Source organism: Trachypithecus francoisi, unplaced genomic scaffold, assembly GCF_009764315.1.
Source record: "Trachypithecus francoisi isolate TF-2019V2 unplaced genomic scaffold, Tfra_2.0 Lachesis_group20, whole genome shotgun sequence".
Taxonomy (NCBI): Eukaryota; Metazoa; Chordata; class Mammalia; order Primates; family Cercopithecidae; genus Trachypithecus; species Trachypithecus francoisi.
In genome coordinates, this window is record NW_022681466.1 from 65019548 (window position 1) to 65047066 (window position 27519).

General features: G+C 55.5%; 3 protein-coding genes across 6 annotated transcripts; 2 read left to right on the plus strand and 1 right to left on the minus strand.

Annotated features, from left to right (window-relative positions):
• Nucleotides 1-648: 648 nt before the first annotated feature.
• NEURL4 (neuralized E3 ubiquitin protein ligase 4) lies at nucleotides 649-14835 on the plus strand. 3 transcript variants are annotated; one of them, XM_033184791.1, is made up of 29 exons: nucleotides 649-1154; nucleotides 2294-2738; nucleotides 2949-3014; nucleotides 3170-3468; nucleotides 3631-3742; nucleotides 3836-3924; nucleotides 4467-4539; nucleotides 4704-4968; nucleotides 5194-5375; nucleotides 5694-5779; nucleotides 5904-6066; nucleotides 6165-6363; nucleotides 6455-6531; nucleotides 6615-6693; nucleotides 7054-7229; nucleotides 7311-7442; nucleotides 8174-8319; nucleotides 8395-8622; nucleotides 8723-8821; nucleotides 8910-9071; nucleotides 9264-9422; nucleotides 11267-11425; nucleotides 11801-11980; nucleotides 12112-12199; nucleotides 12296-12403; nucleotides 12540-12684; nucleotides 12899-13011; nucleotides 13102-13267; nucleotides 14140-14835. In XM_033184791.1, the coding sequence occupies exons 1-29, from the start codon at nucleotides 873-875 to the stop codon at nucleotides 14342-14344; spliced, it is 4683 nt and encodes a 1560-aa protein (XP_033040682.1). In that variant the 5' UTR covers nucleotides 649-872; the 3' UTR covers nucleotides 14345-14835. The 3 variants fall into 3 exon arrangements, with proteins under 3 accessions (XP_033040682.1, XP_033040680.1, XP_033040681.1); XM_033184789.1 differs by having other exon boundaries at nucleotides 651-1154; nucleotides 9258-9422; nucleotides 14140-14827; XM_033184790.1 differs by having other exon boundaries at nucleotides 856-1154; nucleotides 7054-7223; nucleotides 9258-9422; nucleotides 14140-14827.
• A 223-nt stretch (nucleotides 14836-15058) lies between these two features.
• Nucleotides 15059-18320, plus strand: GPS2 (G protein pathway suppressor 2). 2 transcript variants are annotated; one of them, XM_033184792.1, is made up of 11 exons: nucleotides 15059-15133; nucleotides 15351-15513; nucleotides 15874-15983; nucleotides 16068-16180; nucleotides 16312-16391; nucleotides 16483-16565; nucleotides 16742-16895; nucleotides 16989-17078; nucleotides 17169-17248; nucleotides 17336-17431; nucleotides 17616-18320. In XM_033184792.1, the coding sequence occupies exons 2-11, from the start codon at nucleotides 15420-15422 to the stop codon at nucleotides 17697-17699; spliced, it is 984 nt and encodes a 327-aa protein (XP_033040683.1). In that variant the 5' UTR covers nucleotides 15059-15133; nucleotides 15351-15419; the 3' UTR covers nucleotides 17700-18320. The 2 variants fall into 2 exon arrangements, with proteins under 2 accessions (XP_033040683.1, XP_033040685.1); XM_033184794.1 differs by having other exon boundaries at nucleotides 15069-15137.
• On the minus strand, nucleotides 17996-23753 carry EIF5A (eukaryotic translation initiation factor 5A). The gene is given in 7 exon segments (XM_033184795.1): nucleotides 17996-18646; nucleotides 18815-18888; nucleotides 19298-19429; nucleotides 19650-19754; nucleotides 20984-21169; nucleotides 23675-23711; nucleotides 23713-23753. Coding segments are annotated over 6 exon segments (549 nt in total). The 5' UTR covers nucleotides 23739-23753; the 3' UTR covers nucleotides 17996-18646; nucleotides 18815-18825.
• Nucleotides 23754-27519: the final 3766 nt, after the last annotated feature.

Consider the following 27519-nt stretch of genomic DNA (forward strand, 5'->3'; position numbering starts at 1 on the left):
CAATCCCAGTCAGGGGACCAGGCCAGGGGGCAAGAAGCCTCGATTGTGACGTCACGGTCCTCCAGCCTGAGCGTGAGCGTCGGGGAGATGGGCTGGGGGCTTGTGAATAGCTCTAGGGGAGATCTTTTGGGGTCGTCAGCGCTGTCGCTTGAAACTGCCTGTCGGGGGTTCTCTAGACTCTTTGTGGCCTTAACATGGAATAGTTTGGTTGAGTTGGAGTTAAGGCTGGGCTTGACTTAATCATCAACGAGCTTCCCCCATCACCGCCAGTCGGCTCGCTCAGCCAATCAGGAGAGGTGTGAGGCAAAGTGGAAGGATTGCGGCGCTGTCACAAGACACTTCGGTCTCAGTGGGGTGGCGGGCAGACTTTCACTTAGACTTTCACTACCGCTTCTCTAGGTCCTGCAGACTCGGCTCACGCTGCTTTGGAGCGTGCATCCCGAGGGGAGACAATCCCCCCCTCGTGCCGTAAAATGAGTGCTTCAAGGTGCCACCTCCCCCTAGCGAGGGCAGGGTGGTCGGTGCCGCTGTCGCAAAGCAGAAGCGTTTGGACTCCAGTACCCCACCGTCGTAAAGATGCCTGAGGTGGGCGTGTCTTCCCCCCACTGTCGCAAAAGCTCCCTACCCAAGTCTTCGTCCCCCTCGGAGCCAGTCCATCACCTCGCTATGCCGTAAAGCGAGGCTCCCGACCCCGTCGTCCTTCTGTTCTCACCGTGGTCGTCCCCAGCTCCTAGCACGGGCTGCTTCGTTGCCCGGCAGTGCCGTAAAGCATACCTGGCCTCAGTCCCTGGTCGTATCCCTCAGTGTCTGCCCGCCGCGGTTGCCACGGTGCCGCCAAGCGCGGCTGTCGCGCTGTCCCGGTGTCAGCGGAGATGGCGGCGGGGTCGGGTGGGAGTGGGGGCTCTGGGGGAGGCCCCGGACCGGGGCCGGGCGGGGGTGGGGGACCCAGCGGGAGCGGCTCAGGACCGGGGTCCAACGGGGGTCTGGGCAGCGGCGGGGAGCTGCACCCGCGCACTGGGCGCTTGGTGAGCCTGTCGGCCTGTGGGCGTACAGCGCGGCGGCAGCAGCCGGGCCAGGAGTTTAACCACGGGCTGGTGTTGAGCCGAGAACCCTTGCGCGATGGACGCGTCTTCACCGTCCGCATCGACCGCAAGGTGCAGCGCTGGTACCGCGGAACCGAAATGTGGAGGGTGGTGGGAGGGGACTAGAGGGAGACGGGGTAGGACAGCCAGGGTAGCCCACATCGCTGGGCACCGAGAGGGAACAGAAAGACCATAGAGCACCGGGAGGCGGCCAGGAAGACAGCATGAAGCAGAAACATTCAGTTTGCAGAAGACAGTAAGAGCTTGAGTGTTCTCAAGATCCAGAACCAGGGAAGGGACAGGAAGGCTAACCCACTAAAATGGCGGGGAGCAGGCCTCCTGGTACAATTTCTTGAGCATGGAGGATGGAGAGATGTCAGAGAGGTGATGACAAGTGAAGAAAGATACCAAGGAACGAACAACCCTAATCCCATCTCTTTGGGAGTCCAAGGCGGGCGGATCACTAGAGTCAGGGGTTCGAGACCAGCCTGGCGAACATAGTGAAATCCCGTCTTTACTAAAAATTAGCCAGGCATGGTGGCGCGCACCTGTAATCCCAGCCACTCTGGAGGCCAAGGCAGGAGAATGGCTTGAACCCGAGAGGCAGAGGTTGCAGTGAGCCAAGATCATGCCATTGCACTGCACCCTGGGCAACAGAGTGAGTGAGACTGTCTAAAAAAAAAAAAACACTGAAGGACACACTTACAGGCTGTGCCAGAAAGATAGGTGAGGAGAAATAATCCAGGATGAGGGAGGTGTGTGTGATTCAGTGAAGAGGTCAGGCTTACAGAAAAAGAACTTGGGAGGAGGTTAAATCTGGGTAGAGCCTGATCCTTGGAGAGAATTAGGCCAGGGGAAGGGAATGAATGATACACAAGAGCAAGAGGTGTGGGTATAGGAAGTAGGTGAATTTGGATGGTTGGAGAGCCATAGAGGCTAGGGAAGTTAGAGGAGGCAGGAGACTGGAACCAAGGAATTCGTGCTTGGCTTGGAAAGGAGTGGTATAGTAAACACTGAGTAGAGAGCAGAGTTGCTAAAGGAAAGCCCAAATAATTACCGAGACAGAGTCCAGAAAATCACTAGTCTGCACCTCTGGATTAGTGTTCCAAGAGACAGAAAGCCAGCTAGCTGTCTGAGAGGTGGGAAGATATGGTGGCCTGTGGAATGGAGGGTGGCCCATTCTAAGTCTCTGTCCAATACCCCTATCCCAGGTCAACTCCTGGAGTGGCTCCATTGAGATTGGGGTGACAGCGCTGGACCCCAGTGTGCTGGACTTTCCAAGCAGTGCCACGGGGCTGAAGGGGGGCTCGTGGGTAGTGTCGGGCTGCTCTGTGCTGAGAGATGGACGCTCTGTGTTGGAGGAGTATGGTCAGGACCTGGACCAGCTTGGCGAAGGGGACCGCGTGGGTGTGGAGCGCACAGTTGCTGGGGAGCTTCGGCTCTGGGTGAATGGGCGGGATTGTGGTGTGGCCGCCACAGGCCTGCCCCCTCGTGTCTGGGCCGTTGTGGACCTTTATGGCAAGTGCACTCAGATCACCGTGCTACCCCCTGAGCCAGGTTTCAGCCCCCCTACTCCCATCCCCACACCTCCCCTTGAGCCCTTGGCCTCCACTGAAGACTCTGCCTTGGCTGAACAGGGTACCTCTGCTGATGAAGGTGAGAACACGGCTAGGGCAGTGGTGGTGGGGTGGGGACAGAATGGGGGAAATACAGTGACAAGACAGACTGGGTGTGGGCAGGGCCACCCTGATCCCCAAGTCTGTTGAATGGGAAAGCAGGAGCTAGAGGATGGGGGGTGTCTCCTGGCTATGAGCCCTGAAGCAGGGACTGAACCCTTATTCCCCTCCCATCCCACCTGGTCCCCAGCCTTCATGGTGTCCCCAGCGCAGGCCCGGCCGGAGACGTTTCCTAACAGCCTTGAGCCGCATAATGGTGAGGGCTTTGGGGAGGCCCTGGGAAGGGGAGTGGGAAGTGAGGTGGTCAAGGGAGGACCCTCAGGAGAAGGGACAGGGAGAGAGGCACCTGGTCTGGGGGTATAGAGCCTCATCCCAACTTCCCAGCTTCCTTCTTCCATCCTGCTGCTGTAGACTTTGCCAGCATGGAGCTGTCTGAGGTGGTGAGCAACACCATCCTGTCTGCCTACAATGGAGGGCTTCTCAATGTGAACCTGAGCTCCCCGCCAGCAGGGGAAGGCCTGGGGTCTAGCGGTGCTGCCACCTCGCCCATCCTCACTTCCAACGACGCCCTGCTCTTTCATGAAAAGTGTGGAACCCTCATCAAACTCAGCAACAATAATAAGACGGCTGAACGCCGGCGGCCCCTGGACGAATTCAACAATGGGGTTGTCATGACCAACCGCCCACTTCGGGACAATGAGATGTTTGAGGTGTGCAAAGTCCTGTGGTCTCATTGGCGCCTTACCCCTGGGAGCTAAAGATAGGGCTCGATCATGGGTGCTAGGAGGGTGGGTCCTGGGGAAGAACCAAGGGCTGAAGGTCTCTTTCTGCATTTACATTCCCTGCTTCTCCCTTCTGTCCCTCAATGCCAGATCCGTATCGATAAGCTTGTTGATAAGTGGTCAGGCTCCATTGAGATTGGGGTCACCACCCACAACCCCAACAGTTTGGAGTACCCAGCCACCATGACCAACCTCCAGTCAGGTACCAGCCCTGGGCAGGGGCAGGGGTGCGGGCCTGGTATTGCTGAGGGGAAGGAAGCCCCGTACTTGAACCCGAGTGTCCACCATCACCCAGGCACCATCATGATGAGCGGCTGTGGGATCCTGACCAATGGCAAGGGCACCCGCCGGGAGTACTGCGAATTCAGTCTGGATGAGCTGCAGGTGAGGCTGGCGCACAGATCCTCGGGCCACTTTCCAGCAGAGCCACAGGTACTCTATGACCCTGCCAGGGCACCAAGCAGTGTCTCCTGTGTGACCTAGAGCCAGTCCCTGTATCTTCTACCTCAAGGTTCCTTCCGAGAAGGCAGAGTTGCCCAAGAGTTCCGCATTCAGATTTTGGAGTTAGATGGTTGAATTCCTCTTACTGTTTTCCCATTTGTAGTGGCGAACCGAGGCAAGAAGCTTCTCCTCTTTCATTGCTCCCCCAGCCCCTGCAATCTCTAAAATGAGCCTACAAGTCGTACTTATTCCATAGGCTGAGACTTGTCGAAGCTGATGTCTGTGAGGTGGTTTAACTCAGTGCCTAACTCACGGGGAGCATTGAGGAAATGTAGAAATTGTCATGTCTGGAAAACAAGGACCCAGGACCTGTCCTCCAGGATGGTCTGAGACTCTGGCGAATACCTTTTGGAGTTGTTCCTGTGTGGAGTGGGGTGCTGGGCAGGCCTCGGGACTCCTCTGAACTATTTTTCTTCTTTGAGTAGGAGGGTGACCACATTGGCCTCACAAGGAAGTCCAACTCTGCCCTGCACTTCTTCATTAATGGTATCGATCAGGGTAAGGGTCGCTCAGAGAGGGCCTCTGGGCTGGGGCTGTCGGTGGGGCTGGGCCTGGGGGCTGTACTTCATCCTCCTGCTTCTCTTTGGTGCTTGGTCTCCGTGTTTGACTTCTCCCCTCATTCTCCCTGCCCACTCCCACACCCCTGTACCTTCCTGCAACAGGAGTGGCAACCCCCTTGACGCCCCCAGTGGTGTATGGCGTGGTGGACTTGTACGGGATGGCCGTGAAGGTGACCATCGTCCACAATAACAACCACAGTGACCGTCTCCGCCGCAACAACGCCATCCTGCGGGCGCTGTCCCCCGAGGGCGCTCTCCGCCGTGCTGCCCCTGCCGCTCAGGCAGAACCTGAGCGCCTGCTCTTCCACCCCAACTGTGGGCAGAAGGCAGCCATCACCCACGAGGGACGCACTGCCTTGAGGCCCCAGTATGGCCCATGGGGTGGGGAGAAGCCTGAAGAAGGAGTTCTAATGGGAGGGGGGCAGGGCCCAGAAGTAGAAGGCAGAGGGAGCCTGGCGGGGGCAGCTTCCTGGAGGTTGAGGTTTAGTTCTTTGGCTTGGGGCTGTGAATGTTGGCAGGCATTGCTGGGCTAAGCCTTGGCACATTGAGAGCGTGTGTTGGGGATCTGACTGTCCACTTGCTGTCCCCTCAGTGCCACCGATGACTTCAATCATGGCGTGGTGCTGAGTAGCAGAGCCCTGCGGGATGGAGAGGTGTTCCAGGTGCGCATCGACAAGATGGTGGACAAATGGGCTGGCTCCATTGAAATTGGTGTCACCACCCACAACCCTGCCTACCTCCAGTTGCCCTCCACCATGACCAACTTGCGCTCTGGTGAGCTCCCAGGAAGGACAGGGCCAGGACAGGGTTTTGGGGGGAAGCTGTCCCCAAAGCCCTGGCAGTTGTTCTCCAGCTTCTTTTTCACTTGTCACTCTTGTGACCACTCATTCAGTGGCTAGAGAGTGCCCCGTGGGCAGGGCTGTGGCTGTCTTGGAAGCTGCAGAGTTTTCTTGTCCTGCTCAGGGAAGAAAGCTAGTCGTCAAAGAAAAGGCAAGATGGGCTGTGGGCTCAGGAGTTCTGTGGGGGCTGCTATGGAAAGGAGAGGAGCCCTTCATTTCCCTTCATGTCCTCTACTGCTCCTTGTCCTCCCAGGGACCTGGATGATGACTGGGAATGGGGTGATGCACAATGGGACGACCATCCTGGATGAATACGGGCACAACCTGGACCGCCTCAAGGTGGGAAAGTGGGTGCGCCGCCTGGCGGCCGCAGCGGTCATCACAAACACCACAGGGCTGATGTAGGACCAGCCCCGGCAGGAACTCTGCCTGACTCCTCACTCCAGCACCCCCTTCTTCCAAGGCAGGGGACACGGTGGGCGTGGTACGGCGGGAGGACGGGACTCTCCACTTCTTTGTCAATGGGATGACTCAGGGCCCTGCTGCCTGGAACGTGCCCCCGGGTGTCTATGCTGTCGTCGATCTCTATGGCCAGGCGGCCCAGGCCACCATTGTGGACGACGTGGGTGAGGGCCGGGCTAGGCTGGGGCCAGGGGTTAGGGTGGCCTTGGGAGGTCTGAGAGACACTTAGAGATCTAATGGGTGATGATGTCCACTTTTACAGAGGTGTCTCCAGTTCCTGAACCACTTCCTGAGGGGAATAACCAGGTGTCTCCAAGCTCTCCATCCTCAGGGGCGGGGGGCTCTGACCTGCGCTTCCACCAGCTGCACGGCAGTAACGCAGTCATCACCAATGGGGGCCGCACTGCCCTCCGCCACAACTGTCGCAGCGAGTTCAATGATGCCATCGTCATCTCCAACCGGTCAGTCTGTCAACTTTCATGTCCCCACCTTCCTCCTGCCCAGCCTCAGCCACCCAAGTAGACTCTCTCTGATCACCAAACTCCCTGGCAGGGCCCTGCGGGATGGAGAGCTGTTTGAAATTGTCATTCAGAAGATGGTGGACCGCTGGTCAGGCTCCATTGAGGCTGGTGAGGGGCGTGTGTGTGTGTTGGGGGCCGTTGGATGTCTGTCCTTGGGGGACCGGCCTTGACTTACCTCTGCCTCCTCCCAGGGGTGACTGCTATTCGGCCTGAAGACCTGGAATTCCCCAACACCATGACAGACATTGACTATGACACATGGATGCTGAGGTTGGGCTTCCTGCTTTGGGGGCCAGCTTAGGGCTGGGTGGAGCTGGCTGGGATCAGGGAAGCCAGGTTTCGGCCTGTGGTGGCTGTGGGCAGTGACAGACCTAGGGGATCTGCCTGTCCCCTCTCTGGGATTCTGGGAAGGCCTGCTCAGGCCCACAGGGGCTCAGTCCTCCTTCATCTTAGGCAGTTCTTGCTTTTCCCTGAGAGGATCCCAGGGACAAAGGAGATAGGACTGGGCCTTACACCCAGATCAAGACCCCAGCCCAAGGCATTGGAAGGTTCTGACAGGCAGGGAGTGGGCAGGGGCCAATGTGAATTTGAAGCTGGCAGGCTGACTCACCCCTTCTGCCATCCCCCCAGTGGTACAGCCATCATGCAAGACGGTAACACGATGCGCAACAATTACGGGTGTGACCTGGATGCGCTGGGCACAGGTGCACGCATTGGCATGATGCGAACTGCCAAGGGCGACCTGCACTATTTCATCAATGGCCAGGACCAAGGCGCTGCCTGCTCGGGCCTGCCTCCGGGTAAAGGTGACTATGTGGCTTTCAGCCTGCCACCCTCAGCCCAGACCACCTGGTTGTCAGGCTTCTGACCTTCCCTCTCCTCCCCAGAGGTGTATGCAGTAGTCGATCTCTATGGCCAGTGTGTCCAAGTGTCCATCACCAATGCCACCGGCCCCATGGACAACAGCCTGGCGACCAGCAACACTGCCACCGAGAAGTCCTTCCCACTGCACTCCCCAGGTGCGGCAGCAGGGCTGGGGCTGGATGGGCTGGGCTTGCCTGCTGTGCACCTGAGGAGCAGGGCTTCCAGGTTAGAGCAGCTGTGCAAAGACAGTTGGCTGGGGTAGCTGCTGGCTCAAGGGAAGGGACAGCACACGGTAGCAAGCAGCCAGTAAGGGGAGGTTACACTTGGTACTTAGAGCCTGGACACTTCCCTGCCACAAGGGGCCAGGACACCATAAACTGAGCATGCCAGGTTTGGAAGTGAGTCTTGCTGTGGTGAAAAGAGGTATCAGGGCCGGGCGCAGTAGCTCATGCCTGTAATCCCAGCACTTTGGGAGGTCAAGGCGGGTGAATCGCTCGAGCACAAGAGTTTGAGACCAGCCTGGGAAACGGCGAAACCCCGTCTGTACCAAAAATACAAAATTTAGGCAGTTGTGGTGGCGTGCATCTGTGGTCCCAGCTACTTGGGAGGCTGAGGTGGGAGGATCGCTGGATCCCAGGAAGTCGAGGCTGTAGTGAGCCATGATTGTGCCACTGCACTCCAGCCTGAGTGACAGAGCGAGACCGTGCCTCAAAAAAAAAAAAAAAAAACCAACAATAAAGAGGCGTCAGGAGGCCCTGAGGAGTAATGGCAGATGGCAGATGGGGCGTTGGTACCCCCATCTTGTTTCATCTGAAAGCTTTGCTCTGTTCCATCTGAAGCTTGCTGCCCCGATCCTACCCCTTCCTCTGGTGCCATCTTTTCACAGTGGCTGGCGTGGCTCACCGATTCCACAGTACTTGCGGCAAGAATGTCACTCTAGAGGAGGATGGCACGAGGGCAGTGCGTGCCGCTGGCTATGCTCATGGCCTTGTCTTCAGTACCAAGGAGCTGAGGGCTGAGGAAGTCTTTGAGGTAGGCGATATGACAGAGGGCCTGGCTGCCAGGCCCGTCGCGACAGGGCCAGCTCTTCTTTTCTCTGTCTCATAGGTGAAAGTGGAAGAGCTAGATGAGAAGTGGGCAGGTTCCCTGCGGCTGGGACTGACCACACTAGCCCCAGGGGAGATGGGACCCGGAGCAGGTGGCAGTGGCCCAGGGCTGCCTCCTTCCCTGCCAGAGCTCCGGACGAAGACCACTTGGATGGTATCCAGCTGTGAAGTGAGGCGCGATGGGCAGCTCCAGAGGATGAACTATGGCCGGAACCTAGAGAGGCTGGGGGTGAAGTGGCTGGCTCCAGGGACAGGGGAGGGGTTGGGAGTGGCGCTGGCAGGGAGGGGTGGGCTGAGCATCATCTGTCCTTGTCCTACCTTGGTCCTAGGTGGGGAGCCGTGTGGGTGTTCGTCGGGGGGCAGATGACACGATGCACATCCTGGTGGATGGAGAGGATATGGGGCCTGCAGCCACTGGCATTGCCAAGGTAGGCCTGAATGCTTCCTTGGATTCTGGGAGGATGGTTGAGGTCTTCCGCTGATCTCTGATTTTTCTGGGTCTTGTGTGCCTCCCAGAACGTGTGGGCTGTGTTGGATCTCTACGGGCCAGTCCGCAGTGTGTCGATTGTCAGTTCCACAAGGCTGGAGGAGTCAGAAGGCACCCAGCCTCCTTCCCCCAGTTCAGACACCGGCAGTGAGGGCGAGGAGGATGACGAGGGCGAGGAGCATGGCCTGGGAGTAAGGCTGCAGCATGGCCTGCTGTGCACATGGATGGGCAGTTGCTGGGCCATTGGATGCCAGGCCTTTTTTGGGTTCTCTGATCATTGGGTGGAGGCTCACACTCAGGGTCTGTGCAAACTCCAGTGGGGTGGGTCGGTCCTGGCATTGGCAACCCATGCAGCTTAGTCTCTTCCTCCACACCAGGGCCAGAATGAAGTGGGTATTATACCCACCACCCTCGAGTTCCTGGAGAACCATGGGAAGAATATCCTCTTGTCTAATGGGAACCGTACAGCCACACGGGTGGCCAGCTACAATCAGGGCATCGTTGTCATCAACCAGCCTCTGGTGCCCCAGTTGCTGGTCCAGGTGGGCTCTCCCTCCCTGTCCCCAGCTCCTCTCGCTCCACAGTGACCCATGACCAACCCTCCTGAAGAAAGGCCTTTATGGGTGGAGAAAAAGAAAGCAAGCCACTTGGATGAGCTTTCTGGGCTTTTATTCATAGCCTGTAATGGGGCTTGTCAGTCAGGTACCACGAAGTCCCTACCTGGCGATTGGTGAGGGAAGCAGTAGGGACAGGCTGGAGGAGTCCAAGGGAAATGCCTGATCCTATATGTGGGAGCAGAGGGGACTTTCCAGAAGAAGGTGCCTTTTTGCTACAAACGGAAAGATATATCAAAGTTAGCCAGATGAGCCCAGGTACGGTGGCTCACACCTGTAATCCCAGAACTTTTGGAGGCCAAAGCAGGCGGATCGCTTGAGTTCACGAGTTTGCGACCAGCCTGGGCAATATAGCGAAACTCTGTCTCTGCAAAAAAATACAAAAATTCGCCAGGCATGGTGGCACGAGCCTGTAATCCCAGCTACTCAGGAGGCTGAGGTGGGAAGATCACTTGAACCTGGGAGGCAGAGGTTACAGTGAGCCAAGATCGCGCCACCGCACTCTAGCCTGGGAGACAGAGCAAGATCTTGTCTCTAAAAAAAAAGAGGGCCGGGCGCGGTGGCTCAAGCCTGTAATCCCAGCACTTTGGGAGGCCGAGACGGGTGGATCATGAGGTCAGGAGATCGAGACCCTCCTGGCTAATACAGTGAAACCCCGTCTCTACTAAAAATACAAAAAACTAGCCGGGCGAGGTGGCGGGCGCCTGTAGTCCCAGCTACTCGGGAGGCTGAGGCAGGAAGAATGGCGTAAACCCGGGAGGCGGAGCTTGCAGTGAGCTGAGATCCGGCCACTGCACTCCAGCCTGGGCGACAGAGCAAGACTCCGCCTCAAAAAAAAAAAGAAAAAAAAAAAAAGAGAAAAAGGCCGGGCGCGGTGGCTCAAGCCTGTAATCCCAGCACTTTGGGAGGCCGAGACGGGCGGATCACGAGGTCAGGAGATCGAGACCATCCTGGCTAACACGGTGAAACCCCGTCTCTACTAAAAATACAAAAAACTAGCCGGGCGAGGTGGCGGGCGCCTGTAGTCCCAGCTACTCGGGAGGCTGAGGCAGGAGAATGGCGTGAACCCGGGAGGCGGAGCTTGTAGTGAGCTGAGATCCGGCCACTGCACTCCAGCCTGGGCGACAGAGCGAGACTCCGTCTCAAAAAAAAAAAAAAAAAAAAAAAAAAAAGAGAAAAAAAGCTAGCTAGATGAAGGAAGTCCTACGAATAAGAATCCTGACAGATCGTTACAGAGGCAACAGCAAGGTCATGGCTCAAACAGGGTTTGTTTTTTTTTTTTTTTTGAGATGGAATTTTGCTCTTGTTGCCCAGGCTGGAGTGCAGTGGCACGACCTCGTCTCACTGCAACCTCCACCTTCCGGGTTCAAGCGATTCTCCTGCCTCAGCCTCCCGAGTAGCTGGGATTACAGGCATGTGCCACGATGCCTGGCTAATTTTGTATTTTTAGTAGAGACGGGGTTTCGCCATGGTGGTCAGGCTGGTCTCAAACTCCTGACCTCAGGTGATCCACCCGCCTCAGCCTCCCAAAGTGCTGGGATTACAGGTGTGGGCCACCGTGCCGGCTGATGGTTCTTCTTTTTAATTATTATTAGAAAAAAAAAAAAAGGGAAAGAAACAACTGAATTTGCATTTTCTGGTCCTTCCATGCATAAGAAAAGGCAGCATCCCAGGCCACATTCTGGGAGATGCAGTATTCCCTCCCTGGCTGGGGTAGGGAGCCTGGTTCTTCCCAGGAGGCTGTGATTATGGAGTAGTTTCTTCTTCCCCAGGTGCGGATAGATTTCCTAAACCGACAGTGGACATCTTCCCTTGTTCTGGGAGTCATCACCTGCGCGCCTGAGAGGCTCAACTTCCCGGCTTCTGCCTGTGCCCTCAAACGGGCAGCCTGGCTGCTGCGGGGCCGTGGGGTCTTCCACAACGGTCTCAAGGTGAGTAGGAGCCACAGAGAAGGGGTGGGACCAGTCTTGTGTTTAGGGAAGGGCTGGCCAGAAGGGAGAAGTGGGCCCCTAGCCTTGGAGGTAGGACCACAGGTGTAAAAGGGGGACGGTAATGGGCAGGCAAGGATGAGTGGCATTGCCTGGTTAGTTTTAGGCCTGCTGCTTCCTGCGGTGTCCCTGCCATTGAGAATGTGCCAGTTTTGGGGAAGAGGAGGGGCTCTAGGTAACTGCAGTGGGAGGAGAGTCTCGGCAGCAGGCAAGCGTGGAGGCAAAGCCAAGGCACTGGCAGCAGGAAGCAGAGCAAAGGGCAGGACGGCTGCTGTGGTGGAGTGTGACCTCTGGAAGACAGCCGGTCTCTCCTCCCAGATCTGTGAGAAGTTTGGGCCGAATCTGGACACGTGCCCTGAAGGCACCATCGTGGGACTGCGGCTGGACAGCTCTGGGGGGCTGCATCTCCACGTTAATGGGGTGGACCAGGGGGTAGCTGTGCCAGATGTGCCCCAGCCCTGCCACGCGCTTGTGGACCTCTATGGGCAGTGTGAGCAGGTTAGTGGCAGTGGGGGCAGGGAGGAGGGGTGCCTAAGAGTCTGGGCGTCCAGGACGGGGAAGTCTCTGTTCCAGAATCAGCAGGCCCTGGGGTCTTACCAAGCTCTGTCTGACTACCCTCTCCCCTGCAGGTGACAATCGTGAACCCTGAGCCAGGGGCTGCCAGTGGGAAAAGTGCTGGAACCCAAGGGGACATGGAGAAAGCAGACATGGTGGACGGTGTGCCAGCCCAAAGGGACCCAGCTCCTGCCCCTACTCTCCTGCCCCTACCCTTCTAGCCTAACTCCTGTGACCTGTGCCCCTCTGCTCCCTCAGGTATCAAAGAGAGTGTGTGCTGGGGCCCACCACCGGCCGCTAGTCCTCTAAAGAGCTGCGAGTACCATGCCCTTTGCTCTCGCTTCCGAGAACTCCTGCTGCTTCCTGGTGAGTCCCAGTCCCCAGAACTGACTTCATCCCCAGGGCCAGGCCCAGAGCCGTGGAGAGCAGCTGAAGGGTGCCAGTGTGGCTGAGATCAAGGGTGGGAGCCACAGCACCAAGCCTGCTACTTACTGTCCCGCAGAAGATTATTTCATGCCTCCGCCAAAGCGAAGCCTGTGCTACTGTGAGTCTTGCCGGAAGCTGCGAGGAGATGAGGCCCACAGGCGCAGAGGGGAGCCTCCCCGGGAATACGCACTGCCCTTTGGCTGGTGCAGGTTCAACCTCAGGTACATATGGGCAGGGTCATGCCTTTCCCCTACTGTTTTCCCCCTGGAGAAATGGAGATCCCAAGAAGGTGCATGGAAGACGTGATAGAACTTCCTGTCTAAGGAAAAGCCAGGAAGTGCCAGGAACTTCCTGCCTAAGGAAGAGCCTCGTGAAGCTCCTCCACTGGGGAGCCAGTGTCCTTCGTTCTATCTGCCCCGCTTGTCCACCTCCTAGAGTGAATCCCCGCCTGGAGGCTGGGACACTAACCAAGAAGTGGCACATGGCCTATCATGGGAGCAATGTTGCAGCTGTACGGAGAGTGCTGGACCGAGGGGAGCTGGGAGCAGGTACTGGGGAGCAGGCCCATGCAAGGTGGGCTGAGCCTGGGGGGCTGTGGAGGAATAAAAAGGGCTGTCTTGACCCAGTTCTTCTCCCAGGTACTGCTTCCATCCTGAGCTGCCGTCCTTTGAAGGGAGAGCCTGGGGTAGGGTTCGAGGAGCCTGGCGAGAACTGTGCACCTCCTCGGGAGGAGCAGCCCCCTCCTGTGCTGCTTTCCCCCTCCCTTCAATATGCTGGGGCCGAGACCCTGGCCTCCAAAGTGCAGTGAGTACTGGGAGGGGTGGGCCACGAGAGATCTCCAGGGGCTCAGATGGAGAGGGCCCGAGTGCAGCCACCGGGGTCTTCATGATTTGCCCTCCCCTTTTCGCACCTCCTCTTGCTAGCTGCCAGTCTCCAACTCAGCCCTTTTTTCATTCATTGAACAAATACCACTTATATACTCTTCTAGTGGGCAAAAAAAGGAAACTTGCGGAACCTCTGCCTTTTCTCTGTATAATGTTCATACATAATAAGTATTTATTAGTTATTATTTATTTATTTTTGCGACGGAATCCTGCTCTGTCATCCAGGCTGGAGTGTAGTGGCATGATCTCAGCTCACTGCAACCTCCACCTCCTGGGTTCAAGCGATTCTCCTGCCTCAGCCTCCTGAGTAGCTGGGACTACAGGCGTGTGCCACCAAGCCCGGCTAATTTTTCTATCTTTAGTAGAGATGGGGTTTTGCCACGTTGGCCAGGATGGTCTCGATCTCCTGACCTCGTGAGCCACCTGCCTCGGCCTCCCAAAGTGCTGGGATTACAGGCGTGAGCCACCGCACCCTGCCAGTATTTAGTATTTTTAAAGGTAGTAAGGACTATGGAAACAAAGGGTGGGGCGAAGGAGACAGCAGTGTGGTTGGTGTGGGCATCATAAGAAGGTGGGAGAGATTCGAGCAAAGGCTTGAAGAAGGAAGTGAAGGGTGTAGCTGAGCAGGCTTTGGGAGGAAGCGTTTCAGGTGGAAAGAGCAGCTAGAGTGAAGTTCCTATAAGGTGGGAGTATTTCCTAGGTACAGCAAGGCTTGTGTGGTTGGAACAGACTTTGCAAGGGGGAGGTGATGGGGAGAGAGGCTTCACTCCCTTATTTTTTCCTGTTTGACAGATTCCGGGACCCCAAATCCCAGCGGACGCACCAGGCTCAGGTGGCGTTCCAGGTGTGTGTGCGCCCTGGCTCCTACACCCCGGGACCCCCTTCCGCTGCCCTTGGAGAACCTCCTGACCCTCACTTCAGTCCAGCCGAACTTGAGTGGGTCACTAAGGAGAAGGGGGCCACACTCCTCTATGCCCTGCTGGTACGGGTGGAATGAGGGGTGAGACACAAATACTACAAGCACAGTCGGGCCTCGGGCCCATGGACTCTGGCGACTGCCTCCACCTCATTCCCGTGACTCGTGGCATGCGCAGGTGCTGGAGCTTGGCAGCCGCGCAGGAGCATGTAGGCAGGCTCTCAGATGTAGGTGGCAAGTGGCACAGCTCCGTGTCTGGAGGCCCAGCACTCTGTCTGATGGGAGGAGCCGAGGGAGCCCAGCTCCACGCCCTGGTACCCCTCTTCATGCACTGATTTGGGGAACATGACTCCCTTTTACTCCCCTTCCCCACATCACTTAATTTATTTCCGTTTTTGTTTCTGGTTACTGTGAATCCCAGAGGAGTCTCTCCCTGTGCCCACATGAAGCTGCTTTTTCCGGGGCCACCGGGCGGGAGTGGGGAAGGGTGGGCGCACTGAAGATGGGGGCCTCTGTACAGTTGTTACTGACTCTGATTTCTAAGGAGCCAATAAACACCGTCTCAGAGCCTCCGCCTCGTCCTCTCTCTCGCGCGCCCCGCTCCGGGGCCCGCGTCCCCTGGGATGCCACCAGGTGGGCCCGCGAAATTAAAGAGAGCGGAGGATGCTAAGACCAGTATACAGCCCTCGTCGCCCGCGTTCCCGGCTACGGGGTTTGGACGCCGCGGGCACCCGTCGCAGCGCGCTTCCGCCTTCTCTCACCCAACCTGTGAGGCCGGCCGCAGCCGTGACTCCGGAAGAACTCGGCCGGGCCTCCGGATGTGACGCACGGGCCAGGGCGCGCCGTAGCTGCTGAGAAAGCGCAGAGAAGGCGGGTAGGGAGGGCTGGCGTCCGGGCTGTCTGGGCAGGGAGCGGCAGCACCGAGCAGGGGATCCCGGCGCCGCCCGCGCGCGCGGTGGAGCGGGGGCTGCGGGCCCGGCCGGGTGGCGGGCTCCTGGGACACGTGACCGGGGCGGCGAGCGGGCCGGGCGGACGGGCTTCCGCCTGGGCCGGGCGCGGCCCCCTCTGAGCGCCCGCCTCCCCGCAGGCGTCGTCTGAGGTCTGGCAGTCAGAGACAGAGCCGGGCGCCCACGGCCCGAGCGCCCACGGCAGCACCATGCCCGCACTCCTGGAGCGCCCCAAGCTTTCCAACGCCATGGCCAGGGCGCTGCACCGGCACATTATGATGGAGCGGGAGCGCAAGCGGCAGGGTGAGCCGGAGCCATAACGGGGGGACACACGGCCCAGAATGGCTCCTGTACCTCAGAGTTGGCGTCAACCCAGCAGCCAACCAGTGCGCCCGCTGCCGAGCGCAGAGGAGGGAAGGAATAGCCCCGTTGTGGTGGGATTTAAGCCTCCTGGTCCACGCCCCAGAACCCTTGAGACGGGAAGGACCTTGGAGAGCACCTGATAAAGCCTCTCCGTTCCCTGTTGCAGCGATGGGGGAGCTTGTCCCCTCGAGGCAAAGAGCCCACAGGCGTGTTGGGATGACCGGGTTTTGCTGGTCTTCAATCTAACGTTGGAATTGTTTTCACTACCCTGCCTCTTCTTCATTCTGCCTGATTCTCCAGAGGAAGAAGAGGTGGATAAGATGATGGAACAGAAGATGAAGGAAGAACAGGAGAGAAGGAAGAAAAAGGAGATGGAAGAGAGAATGTCACTAGAGGAGACCAAGGAACAAGTAAGCAGTCCCTTGAACTCTCCCAGCTTTGATTTCTTCCCTTGACTCTCCCTGCCTTCATCTTCTCTTCCCACTCCCTCCCAGATTCTGAAGTTGGAGGAGAAGCTTTTGGCCCTACAGGAAGAGAAGCATCAGCTTTTCCTGCAGCTCAAGAAAGTTTTACATGAGGAAGAAAAACGGAGGCGAAAGGAACAGAGGTGGGACCAGAGTGCTAAAAACTGCAATGGGGGCCAAGTGGAACTGGGATCAAGTAATAAAAGAACTAGTGTTTCATGGCGAAAGAGAAGGCATCTGTCCTTGGCTTTGACCTGCCTTCCTCTCACTCCAGTGACCTGACCACCCTGACATCAGCTGCATACCAGCAGAGCCTGACCGTCCACACAGGAACTCATCTCCTCAGCATGCAGGGTGAGGACTAAAGAGACCACCTGATGGAACTGGCCTTCTTACAGGTTGCAGCCTCCCATTTCAGCATCATGAAGCCCCTCTCCCTTTCTAGGGAGCCCTGGAGGACACAATCGCCCAGGCACCCTCATGGCAGCTGACAGAGCCAAACAAATGTTTGGACCCCAAGTGCTTACGGTGAGAGGATTGGATGCCCAGCCCCTACTGCTTCCATCCACGCATCCTTGCTACCAGTATTCAAGTCACAAACATATCAAGCACTTAAGTTTAGGGGGAAACGGGGCGTACAGATAATACACAAGTCACTGGGTTTCAGCTTTCAAGTTTATAGGTGAGTTCTCATTCTCCCTCAGACCCGGCACTATGTGGGCTCAGCAGCTGCTTTTGCGGGGACACCAGAGCATGGACAATTCCAAGGCAGTCCTGGTGGTGCCTATGGGACTGCTCAGCCCCCACCTCACTATGGACCCACGCAGCCAGCTTATAGTCCTAGTCAGCAGCTCAGAGGTGAGTAATAGGAGGGATGGGGCTTGGCCTTCCTCACCGTCGAAGGAGGAATGCCATCGAGTAAAAGGTTTTAATGGCTTTTTCCTTTCTCAGCTCCTTCAGCATTCCCTGCAGTGCAGTACCTATCTCAGCCACAGCCACAGCCCTATGCCGTGCACGGCCACTTTCAGCCCCCTCAGACAGGTGATAACATCCCATGCAGGAGCTCTAGCTCTCTGGGTCCTCCCCTCCCTGTTTCTTTCTCATCTCACATGCCCCTCCTTCCCCACATAGGTTTCCTCCAGCCTGGTGGTGCCCTGTCCTTGCAAAAGCAGATGGAACATGCTAACCAGCAGACTGGCTTCTCCGACTCAGTGAGTATGGCACCTTGGGAGGTCAGGGTTAGGGATATGTTAAAGGGAGCTTCAGTATGCCTCAGGCCCTGACTCTGTTCTCTGCAGTCCTCTCTGCGCCCCATGCACCCCCAGGCTCTGCATCCAGCCCCTGGACTCCTTGCTTCCCCACAGCTCCCTGTGCAGATGCAACCAGCAGGAAAGGTAAGAATGGTAATATAATTTACCTGTCAGAATCCCTACACTAGGGATCCAGAAAAGCAGGATTAGGTAGGACAGGTGGCCCACATCACCTGGTTTTTCTTCCTCTTTGGGGGTGGTTACCAGTAGGGTATTAAGTGGGAGAGTATGCCCAGTGACAAAGCCCTCTTTTCATCACCACTGCCAGTCGGGCTTTGCAGCTACCAGCCAGCCTGGCCCTCGGCTCCCCTTCATCCAACACAGCCAGAACCCGCGATTCTACCACAAGTGACCATCAGATTATATCTTCAACATCATGCCCCCCACCCCACTGTGGGTGAGGGTACCCCGTGTGTCCCAGGCCAATAAAATCTACCTGCCACTGACCCTGGCTGCTGCTGTTTGTGTTGCCTCCCACCCAACTGTCTGGAATAGGTCAAGGCTGCTTGGGGGGTGGGGGGATGACTGGCAGGTCCACAGCAAGTCAGCAATAGATAGCGGGTTCCAATGAACTCAGTGGCAGAGTTCAGTCTTTTTGTGGCTTCCAAATATATCCATTTAATTCAAATAAGCAGCTGAGTTGGGGGCTTCATATTAAACTTGTAGTTTTATTCAGGTTTGATTTTAACAAATATGTCGGGGAGAGAGCCCGCAGGGAAGGGTAAAGCCCACGGGGGCAGGGCCCTCCCAGATGCCTGAGGAGGGGGCAGGTCCCCTCCCCTCTCCTCCTCTTCCCTCCCCATCTAAAGGGGTTTGGGGAGAGACACAGGCAGGGGAGGGGGCTGGTCCCCAGTCTGTTGGGGTGGTGCTCAGGGTAAAGGGCTATGGGCAACAGGAGACCAGAACAGGGATGAGTGGGGAGGGCACAAGGACCATTTGCCAGAATCCACCACTTTCTGATTCCAGATTGAATAAAAAAAAAAAAAAAAAAAAAAAAAAAAAAAAAAAAAAAGACTAAACCACAAGCAGCACCCACCCCGTTCTCCCCACCAGGGCTGTAGTGTGAGGGGAGAAGAGGAGGGCAGCTTCACCAAGGCCACAGCTTCGCTTGCTCCTGGCCAAGGGAGCTAGGTGAAGGGGAGGGGCTCCCCGACAGATTGAGGGGGTGGGGAAAACCAAAATAAAACGTCAAATAAATGGTGTAGGAGGAGTCCAGCCTAGGACCAGGCCACAGCCAGGCCAGGCTGGGGGAGGGGGCCTCTGCAGGTTCAGAGGATCACTGCTGCCACCACCGCCACCCTAGGTAGGAGAGAGAAATTAGTAAGATAGGATAAAATCTTCAACAGGAAGGATAGGGAGAACAAGGCCAGGCTAGGGGCACAAATTAAGCCTGGAACAATTAAGACTAGAGCAGATCTGCTGAGGACAACAAAATGTGAAGGACAGTGAGGGATTTGTCACACTCACCTGGGAGCCAGTTATTTTGCCATGGCCTTGATTGCAACAGCTGCCTCCTCTGTCATGGCAGACAGCACCGTGATCTGGAGGAGCAAGAGAGATAGCCAGGAGATGTCTGAACTCAGGAAGAAACGTACAGAACAAAGCTGAGCACAAAAGCAGGGAGGGGGCCAGGCGCGGTGGCTCACGCCTGTAATCCCAGCACTTTGGGAGGCCAAGGCGGACGGATCACGAGGTCAGAAAATCAAGACCATCCCGGCTAACATGGTGAAACCCTGTCTCTACTAAAAATACAAAAAATTAGCCGGGCGTGGTGGCGGGCGCCTGTAGTCCCAGCTACTCAGAAGGCTGAGGCAGGAGAATGGCGAGAACCCGGGAGGCAGAGCTTGCACTGAGTCGAGATCGAGCCACTGCACTCCCACCTGGGCAATAGAGCAAGACTCCATCTCCAAAAAAAAAGAAAAGAAAAGAAAAAGCAGGGAGGCACCATACCAGGATCTCTTCTCCGCAGTCGTACTTCTGCTCAATCTCCTTGCCAAGGTCTCCCTCAGGGAGACGAAGGTCCTCTCGTACCTCCCCACTGTCCTGGAGCAGTGATAGGTACCCATCCTGGATGCCAATCAGCTGGGGGCAGATAGGGAAGGAAGCTGAAGGTAGTAGGCCCAGGGAGGCTGAGAGTAAAGGCTCTGATAGGCAAACTGGAGTGACAGCAAACTAATACCAAATATCCTCTCCTGCCATTTCCTTCCTCTCCCAGCACAAGCTCTCCTGGTCAGTCCCTATCCCCCAACTTCTCCCTCCACCATAAATGGCTAACCCATCCTCATCCAAACCATCTACATACCTGGAAGTCATTCCTTTTGATGTTGGGGACATCCATGTTATGAGTTGACGGGCAGATATCTTCATATTTTTTCCCAGTGAAGATGTCAATGCCAACCAGGTGGACCTGTATGTGAGCATCACAGAGAGAAACCCAACCAAACTCTTAAGACGGAGGAAACAAAGGCTCCAAGTGACCTTGCCTGATGAGGGAAGTCAAACTACATTGTTGTGGCAAAGACTGGAGTATTGGAATTGAACCAGTCAACTCAAGAAACAGTAAAGCCTCTTAAAGAAAACAAAACAACAGAGGCTAAAAAAACCACCGTTGAGATTGGGGTTGACAGCACAAGAGAAAACTGCATGGCAGGCTTAGAGAAGACGGTTACCTTGATAAAAGATAAGATGCTAGGAGTCTAGGGGAGTGGGATGAGTCTGGGTAAAAGTTTGGAAGAGTTTTCTGGACACCAGGAGAAAGAGCTTAGAAATTGGGAAATAAGGAGGGTAGACGGGGAAAGATAAGAAAATAAGAAATGTGAAAGAGCTGAAGAGAAAAAAGGACTTGCAGGGAGATCAGAAATAACTATGTAGCTAGAAAATAAGGAAGCCAGAAGAGCACAGAGAAGGATACTAGGGAATAACCCAAGATCAGTGTCAAGTCAAAAGATGGAAAAACTGATTAAGGAAAAACACCACAAGAAACTCAACAAGAACGAACCACGTTGAAGTTCTAAAGAGACAGGAAAAATCTGAGGTGATGAGGGAAGTGCTAGCAAGAATGTTAAAACCCATGACAGCACGGAGGCTCAAGGAACCCAAGGAGAGTGGGATGGGGCAGGTAGGGGCAGTTTGATCCTGCATCAGAGTTCCAAAGGGAAAGCTAGAACTGAGGAACGAAGCGGCAAGGTGATCTGAAAGCTCAGAATTAATGCAGGAGTCCCTCCAGGGGAAGGCCACATTCTGGTAGAACTGGAGAAACCCTGGGCAACGTGATGGAAACAACCAGCTACAATGGCTCAAGGGAAGAAAAAGTGAAAACCAAGAATAAGGAAGGAGCAACTGAATAGCTAGAGCACAAAGGCCTATGAATTGAAGTTAAGAGACTGGCACAAAGCTGGAGAAACGGAGGGACTACCAGATAATGATGGGGGGACAGAAGGGTAACCACAGAAGAGGCTGAAGACTGGGGAGCAGGTGTAATTGTCTGAATGGGTATGAAGGCTGAGTGCTAAACAAAAAGAATCAGACAGTAAAAGCAGAGTTAAAGGAAAGTCAGCACTGTTGGCAGCTTGCTGCTGGGAGCGCCAAGGATACTGGAGGCACGGGGAAGGCAAGATGTGGAGGTGAAATTCTAACCTTGGCGTGGCCGTGCTTGCCAGTCTTCGAAGTAGACATCTCGACGATCTTACATGGCCGGCCTTTGAGCACCACAAAGCCATTCTTACGTAATGCTGAGCACTGCATTGGGAAGGTGGCTGAGGCCCCTGCATCTCCTGTCTCGAAGTCCAAATCATCTGCCATTTTAAGAGGCTTCGATTCCAACTAGAGCCAAGAAGAGAACTGAAGTGAATAAGCATGGAGGTTAACAGGACCTCCAATCTATCCCATTTCTCTCTGGAAACATTTTCCCAACTCTGTATTCCATTACCCACCTAAAATAAAGTCAAAGTTCCTGAACTTAAAATACTGACTGGGCTCAAATATACTCAAGAACTGGTGTGTGTATGGGAGGGTGGAATAGCTGGTTTCTCCCGCATAAATCAAAGTTAGAGTGGTGGCTTGGGAAAGGAAGGCTCTAGGGAGCTGGAATGTCAAATCTCAGAGATGAGAAAAGGCCTACTTCCTGGGAGGGGGGAGGACTCAGGTGTTACTTGCCACTGAAACCAACCACCCCTCTTCCCCACACACAGCCAGGGCTATAATTAGGTGAGCAGCTATGATCCAGCAAAAGGGCAGGGCTAATGTTGGGGGGAGGGTGGAGACCGGAGGACAAGGCCCCACCCATCTGTTACACCACCCCCCCTCCATCCACACACAAACCAGTCACTGCTACAGGAAACCACAAGGCCTCTTTGGGGGATTCCCGCCTCGCCAACATGCACTTGCAACAAGCCAAGGGGGAGAAAGCAAAGTTGTTTCCGAAATGATCCCCCTGCCAAACACCTCGATCTTGGTTCCCAAAGAGAACCGAGGAACCCAGCCTCTCCTGGAAGGCCCTCCCACTTTTCCCAGGATGCATCTGTCCTGTCGGCTTTTCAGGCCGGGCCAGTACAGTCAGTAGAAAGTGGGAGAGGTGGGGGGTGGTGAATGACAATAAAATGAAAGCAAAAGGTTGGTAGTAGTGAGTAGTAGAAAATCATACTAGGCTAGTAGAGTTAAGGACTTCGAAACCGTGGAACTCCCAAACCAGTTACAACCGGAAGACAGTGACAAGGTGAAGAATGCCTATCACGGTGGGAAACTCATCTGCCGGAGACTTTAAGGCGCTGTCCGCCCGGGCCGACAGAAGAGTTGGGCTCCTGTCCAAACGCCCTCAGTTTCCCCATTTCTCCGGCCTCCCAGCTCGAAGGAGTGCCACTTACACCTGGCTGGCCGCCACACTTCACAGGAGGGTTTTGCAGGAAAGCTCCAGGGGCCCTTGAGGTTGGGAAGCGCTAACATATGCCTGCAGCATGCTCTCCGGGGTGATCAGGACGCGAGCCTCCGGCTTCTCCCACTTCTCAAAAGCCCCGGCCCCCTAGGACACCCCGCGAGGGCTAGCTCTCCCCGCGCTAGGGGCTGCCGGCTTCTGCAGACCATGTGGCCGTTCGGGGCTTCCGGTGGCCGGGACCTGGGGGGGAGGGGTCCCCGCGCTGCCATGCGGCCCCGGTCCACGCTCGGCCATGCGGCCTGCGACCCCGAGGGCAGCCTCCCGTGGGGGGCACTTCCGGTGCCGCGGCCGCCCCCTCCTCAGAGACTGCGCCAGGCCGGAGCCACGCCGCCTCCCCTCCCCCCGGCCGTCCGCCAACCCCCCCCATCATGCCCTCTCACCGAATAGCCCCCTCCCCCACCTCACGTGGCCGCGCTGCGCCGGGTCCTCAACAGCCCAGGTACCCTTGCCCCGGTGGGCCGATCTGGCCCCTGGCCCTCGCCCCGGCGTGGCCGCCTGGCGGCCTCTCCCGCGTGGCTGCCTCGCGGCTCGCCGTCCCCCGCCCTGCGTCGCTCCAACGTCACCGGGCCAGCCCCAACCGTCACCCCGCGCGCCAACCGGGGCGCGCGCCCGCGCCTCTCCGCACCTCGCGCCGCTCTCCGGCCGAACCCGTGCGGCGGCGACCGCCGCTCCCCTCTGCCCCCTCCCCGACCCCCGCGCCGTTCCATCTTCTCCCGGGCCCAAACCAAGGTACCGCGCACGCGCGCCCTGCCCGCTCTCACCTCGCGCGAACGCACTGACTCGACCCCGTCCGCTCGCCGCGAGCCCAACCGCTGCCTCCGAGCCCGCTGCCGCCGCCGCCGCCGCCTCTACCGCCGCCGCCGCTGCTGCACACGGGTCTTAGTACGCAGGCGCCGACTCCCCACTGACCAACCAAGCAGCCCTATGACAGCCGCGCAAGCGTGCTATCTTTCTCCTCCGCCCTCCACCCCCGCACTGCGCAAGCGCACACACCCTCCCCATCTCCACCCTCCCTCCCACCTACCCGGCCAATGACGCGCATACGTGACCCCGCCCCTCACAAACCCTGAGCGTCTTCAACTAATCTGCAACGCGCAGGCGCACCCGGTTTTTTAATCTCTTCAACCTCCTCTTCCCTCCCCTTGATAGACCGCTTGTCCTACCGGACAGTCCTTGCGCCTGCGCAATACGGAGCCCTGCACTCCACACCCTCTAAAGGAAACGCCTGGGTCTCAGAACGCATGCGTGTTCGGAATCCTAAACGCCCCTTCCACCTCAGACGTAGTCTGTACGCCGGGCGTTGAAAAGACCACGCCGCTAGATCACTTGTCTCGTCTAGAACGCATGCGTCTCAGGATACGCCCCACCTCGGCTTTAACTGAACTTAAACGACTCACACGTTTCAGAAAACTTGCTCTGGGGGGTGGGCCCCTTGGAATCAGTCTCCCCAGTTCCACACATGCGCGGGAGATGTCTTTCCGCCCCACTCTTCCTAGCGCGGTAGTGTGGTCGGGTTCCCACCCATCTCGGCTTCACTTCTCTAAATCGAACGCCTATGCTGTGCCATAGAGTTCACCCGGGAAGATAGAGCGGTGCTGCGGCGGACACCATCTTGTTTAAACCCTCCGTCCGTATTGGTCTCTATGGCATCCGTAGAGGCCATTCCGCTTTGAGGTCCTCAGTAAAGAGACTTAGATGGTATTACTGTGTTTTCCCCAACTGTGCTCTGCGATTCCCAAAAGAATTGTCTACGAGATCCTTCAGAAAAAATTGTCTATAAAAAAAGAGTGGTGGGCTGGGCGCGGTGGTTGACACCTGTAATCCCAGCACTTTGGGAGGCCGAGGCGGGCGGATCATCTGAGGTCGGGAGTTCGAGACTAGCCTGACCAATATGGAGAAACCCCATCTCTACTAAAAATACAAAATTAGCCGCCGTTATAATCCCAGCTACTCGGGAGGCTGAGGCAGGAGAATCGCTTGAACCTGGGAGGCGGAGGTTGCCGTGAGCCGAGATTGCGCCATTGCACTCCAACCTGGGCTACAAGAGCGAAACTCAGTCTCAAAACCATAAATAAATAATACATAAGTAAAATAGTGGTAGGCCGGGCGCGGTGGCTCAGGCCTGTAATCCCAGGACTTTGGGAGGCCCAGGCGGGCGGATCACAAGTTCAGGAGTTCAAGACCACCTGGCCAACGTAGTGAAACCCCCGTCTCTACTGAAAATACAAAAAAATTAGCCAGGTATGGTGGCGGGCGCCTGTAATCCCAGCTACTCGGGAGGCAGAGGCAGGAGATTCGCTTGAACCCAGGAGGTGGAGGTTGTAGTGAGCTGAGATCACGCCACTGCACTCCAGCCTGGGCGACACAGCGAGAATGGTATGTTAGATTACATTGACATTGTCTTAAATCATAGGAGACCGTGAGGCTAGAGACGAGCTATTTTCCCAACTAGTAGTAGGTGCACACCACTGCCTCCAGCTAATTTTTGTAATTTTTGTGGAGATGAGGTTTCATCATGTTGCTCAGGCTGGTCTTGAACTCCTGGGCCCCAGTGATCTGCCCACCCAAAGTGCTGGGATTATAGGCATAAGCCACGGTGCCTGGCCAACAGGCTTTTTTTTTTTTTTTTTTTTTTTGGAGACAAGAGTTTTCACTCTAGTGGCACAATCTCAGCTCACTGCAACCTCTGCCTCCTGGGTTCAAGTGATTCTCCTGCCTCAGCCTCCCAGGTGGCTGCGACTACAGGTGTGTGCCACCACACCTAGCTAATTTTTTTTTTTTTTTGGTATTTTTAGTAGAGATGGGATTTCACCATGTTGGCCAGGCTGGTCTCAAACTCCTGACCTCAGGTGATCTGCCTGCCTCCGCCTCCCAAAGGGTTGGAATTACAGGCGTTAGCCACTGCGCTCAGCCTGACAGTCTTAACCAGTTCATTTCTCTGAGACGTTGACTAAGTGTCTTGACCGAGCTAAGGGTAAGACAGAAGCTCCACGATATCAAAAAGGGGTTGGGTATTCACAGCCCCCAGGAGTGTCCATTCAATCTAGAAGCATAGATAATCTGGACAGAAGACGGAGGCATACACAGAGAAAAACAAGGACAAAATATCATGTAGAATTGTGGCATGACGAGATAACACCTGGGAAGGCCACCAGTGCTGTTGTGTCTATGGAATCACCACAGTCCACGGTAGAGTCTTCAGCTTTGAAAGGTCCACATTTCTTTTGCCAACTCAAGTGACTTCTTCAGGGAAGCCTTTCTTGACCTAGCATACTAAGTCAGCTTCCTGTGTTACATGCTGTCACAGCAAACAGAGCATTTATCATGGATTGTTGATATTCATATATCTGTATAATTGTTTTATTAATGTCTGGTTTTCCTCATTAGAATAAATCTGTATAAGGGATGGGAACCTGTTTGTTTTGTTCACTACCATGTACTCAGCTCCTAGAATTGTGCCTGGCAAACACTTGGTATGTTATAAATATCAATTTAATGTTGAATAAAGATACACCTGACTTAAGCTAACCAGATTCACAGTAGACTGACAAAGATATGGCAGTATCAGATTATTTACAAATGAATTGAAATTACCTAAGACAATGGAATATCCGGCTGGGCGTGGTGGCTCAAGCCTGTAATCCCAGCACTTTGGGAGGCCGAGACGGGCGGATCACGAGGTCAGGAGATCGAGACCATCCTGGCTAACACGGTGAAACCCCGTCTCTACTAAAAATACAAAAAATTAGCCGGGCGAGGTGGCGGGTGCCTGTAGTCCCAGCTACTCGGGAGGCTGAGGCAGGAGAATGGCATAAACCCGGGAGGCAGAGCTTGCAGTGAGCTGAGATCCGGCCACTGCACTCCAGCCCGGGAGACAGAGTGAGACTCCTTCTCAAAAAAAAAAAAAAAATATATATATATATATATATATACAAGCGGGCATGGTGGCTCAAGCCTGTAATCCCAGCACTTTGGGAGGCCGATGCGGGCAGATCACTTGAGGTCAGGAGTTCAAGACCAGCCTGGCCAACACGGTGAAACCCCTGTCTCTACTAAAAATACAACAATTAGCCGGGTGTGGTGGTGCTTGCCTGTAGTCCCAGCTACTCGGGAGGCTGAAGCAGGAGAATGGCTTGAACCCAGGAGGTGGAGGTTGCAGTGAGCTGAGACTGAGTCACTGCACTCCAGCCTGGGTGACACAGCGAGACTCCGTCTCCTAAAAAAATTAAAAAAATAAAAATCCACAAAAATTAGCCAGGTGTAGTGGCACATGCCTGTAATCTCAGCTATTCGGAAGGCTCAAAAAAAAAAAAAAAAAACAGAGAGAGAAATGATTTAGCTGGGCGCAGTGGCTCACCCCTATAATCCTAGTACTTTGGGAGGTTGAGGTGGGCAGATCACCTGAGGTCAGGAGTTTGAGACCAGCCTGGTCAACGTGGCAAAACCCCGTTTCTACTAAAAGTACAAAAATTAGCCAGGCACGGTGGCACATGCCTGTAATCCCAGCTACTCAGGAGGCTGAGGCAGGAGAATTGCTTGAACCAAGGAGGTGGAGGTTGCAGTAAGCTGAGATTGTGCCATTGCACTCCAGACTGGGTAACAAGAGAGAAACTCTGTCTCACAAAAAAAAAAAACAAAAAGAAAAGAAAAGAAAAGAAAGAAAGAAATGGCCTGGTGCTGTGGCTCACACCTGTAATCCCAGCACTTTGGGAGGCTAAGGCAGGCGGATCAACTGAGGTCAGGAGTTTGAAACCAGCCTGGTCAACATGGAGAAACCCCGTCTCTACTAGAAATACAAAATTAGCTGGGCGTGGTAGCACATGCCTGTAATCCCAACTACTTGGGAGGCTGAGGCAGGAGAATCAACCTGGTAGGAGGAAGTTGTGGTGAGCCGAGATCACGCCATTGCACTCCAACCTGGGCAACAAGAGCGAAACTCCATCAAAAAGAAAGAAAGAAAGAGAGAGAGAGAGAGAGAGAAGGAAAAAAGAAAAGATTCAAATACAATCGTTTGGGTTCTAGCTTGTCTTAATGACATACACATTTATTTCCTACTTCCTTGTGGTTACACCCACTCACCATGATTAGAATTCAGATATTCTTGAAAACTGCCAGGCATAGTTGCGCATGCCTATAATCTCAGCTACTCTGGAGGCTGAGGCAGGAGGATTGCTTCAGGCCATAAATTCAAGACCAGCCTGGCAACAGGACTTTTGCTCTGTTACCCAGGCTGGAATGCAGT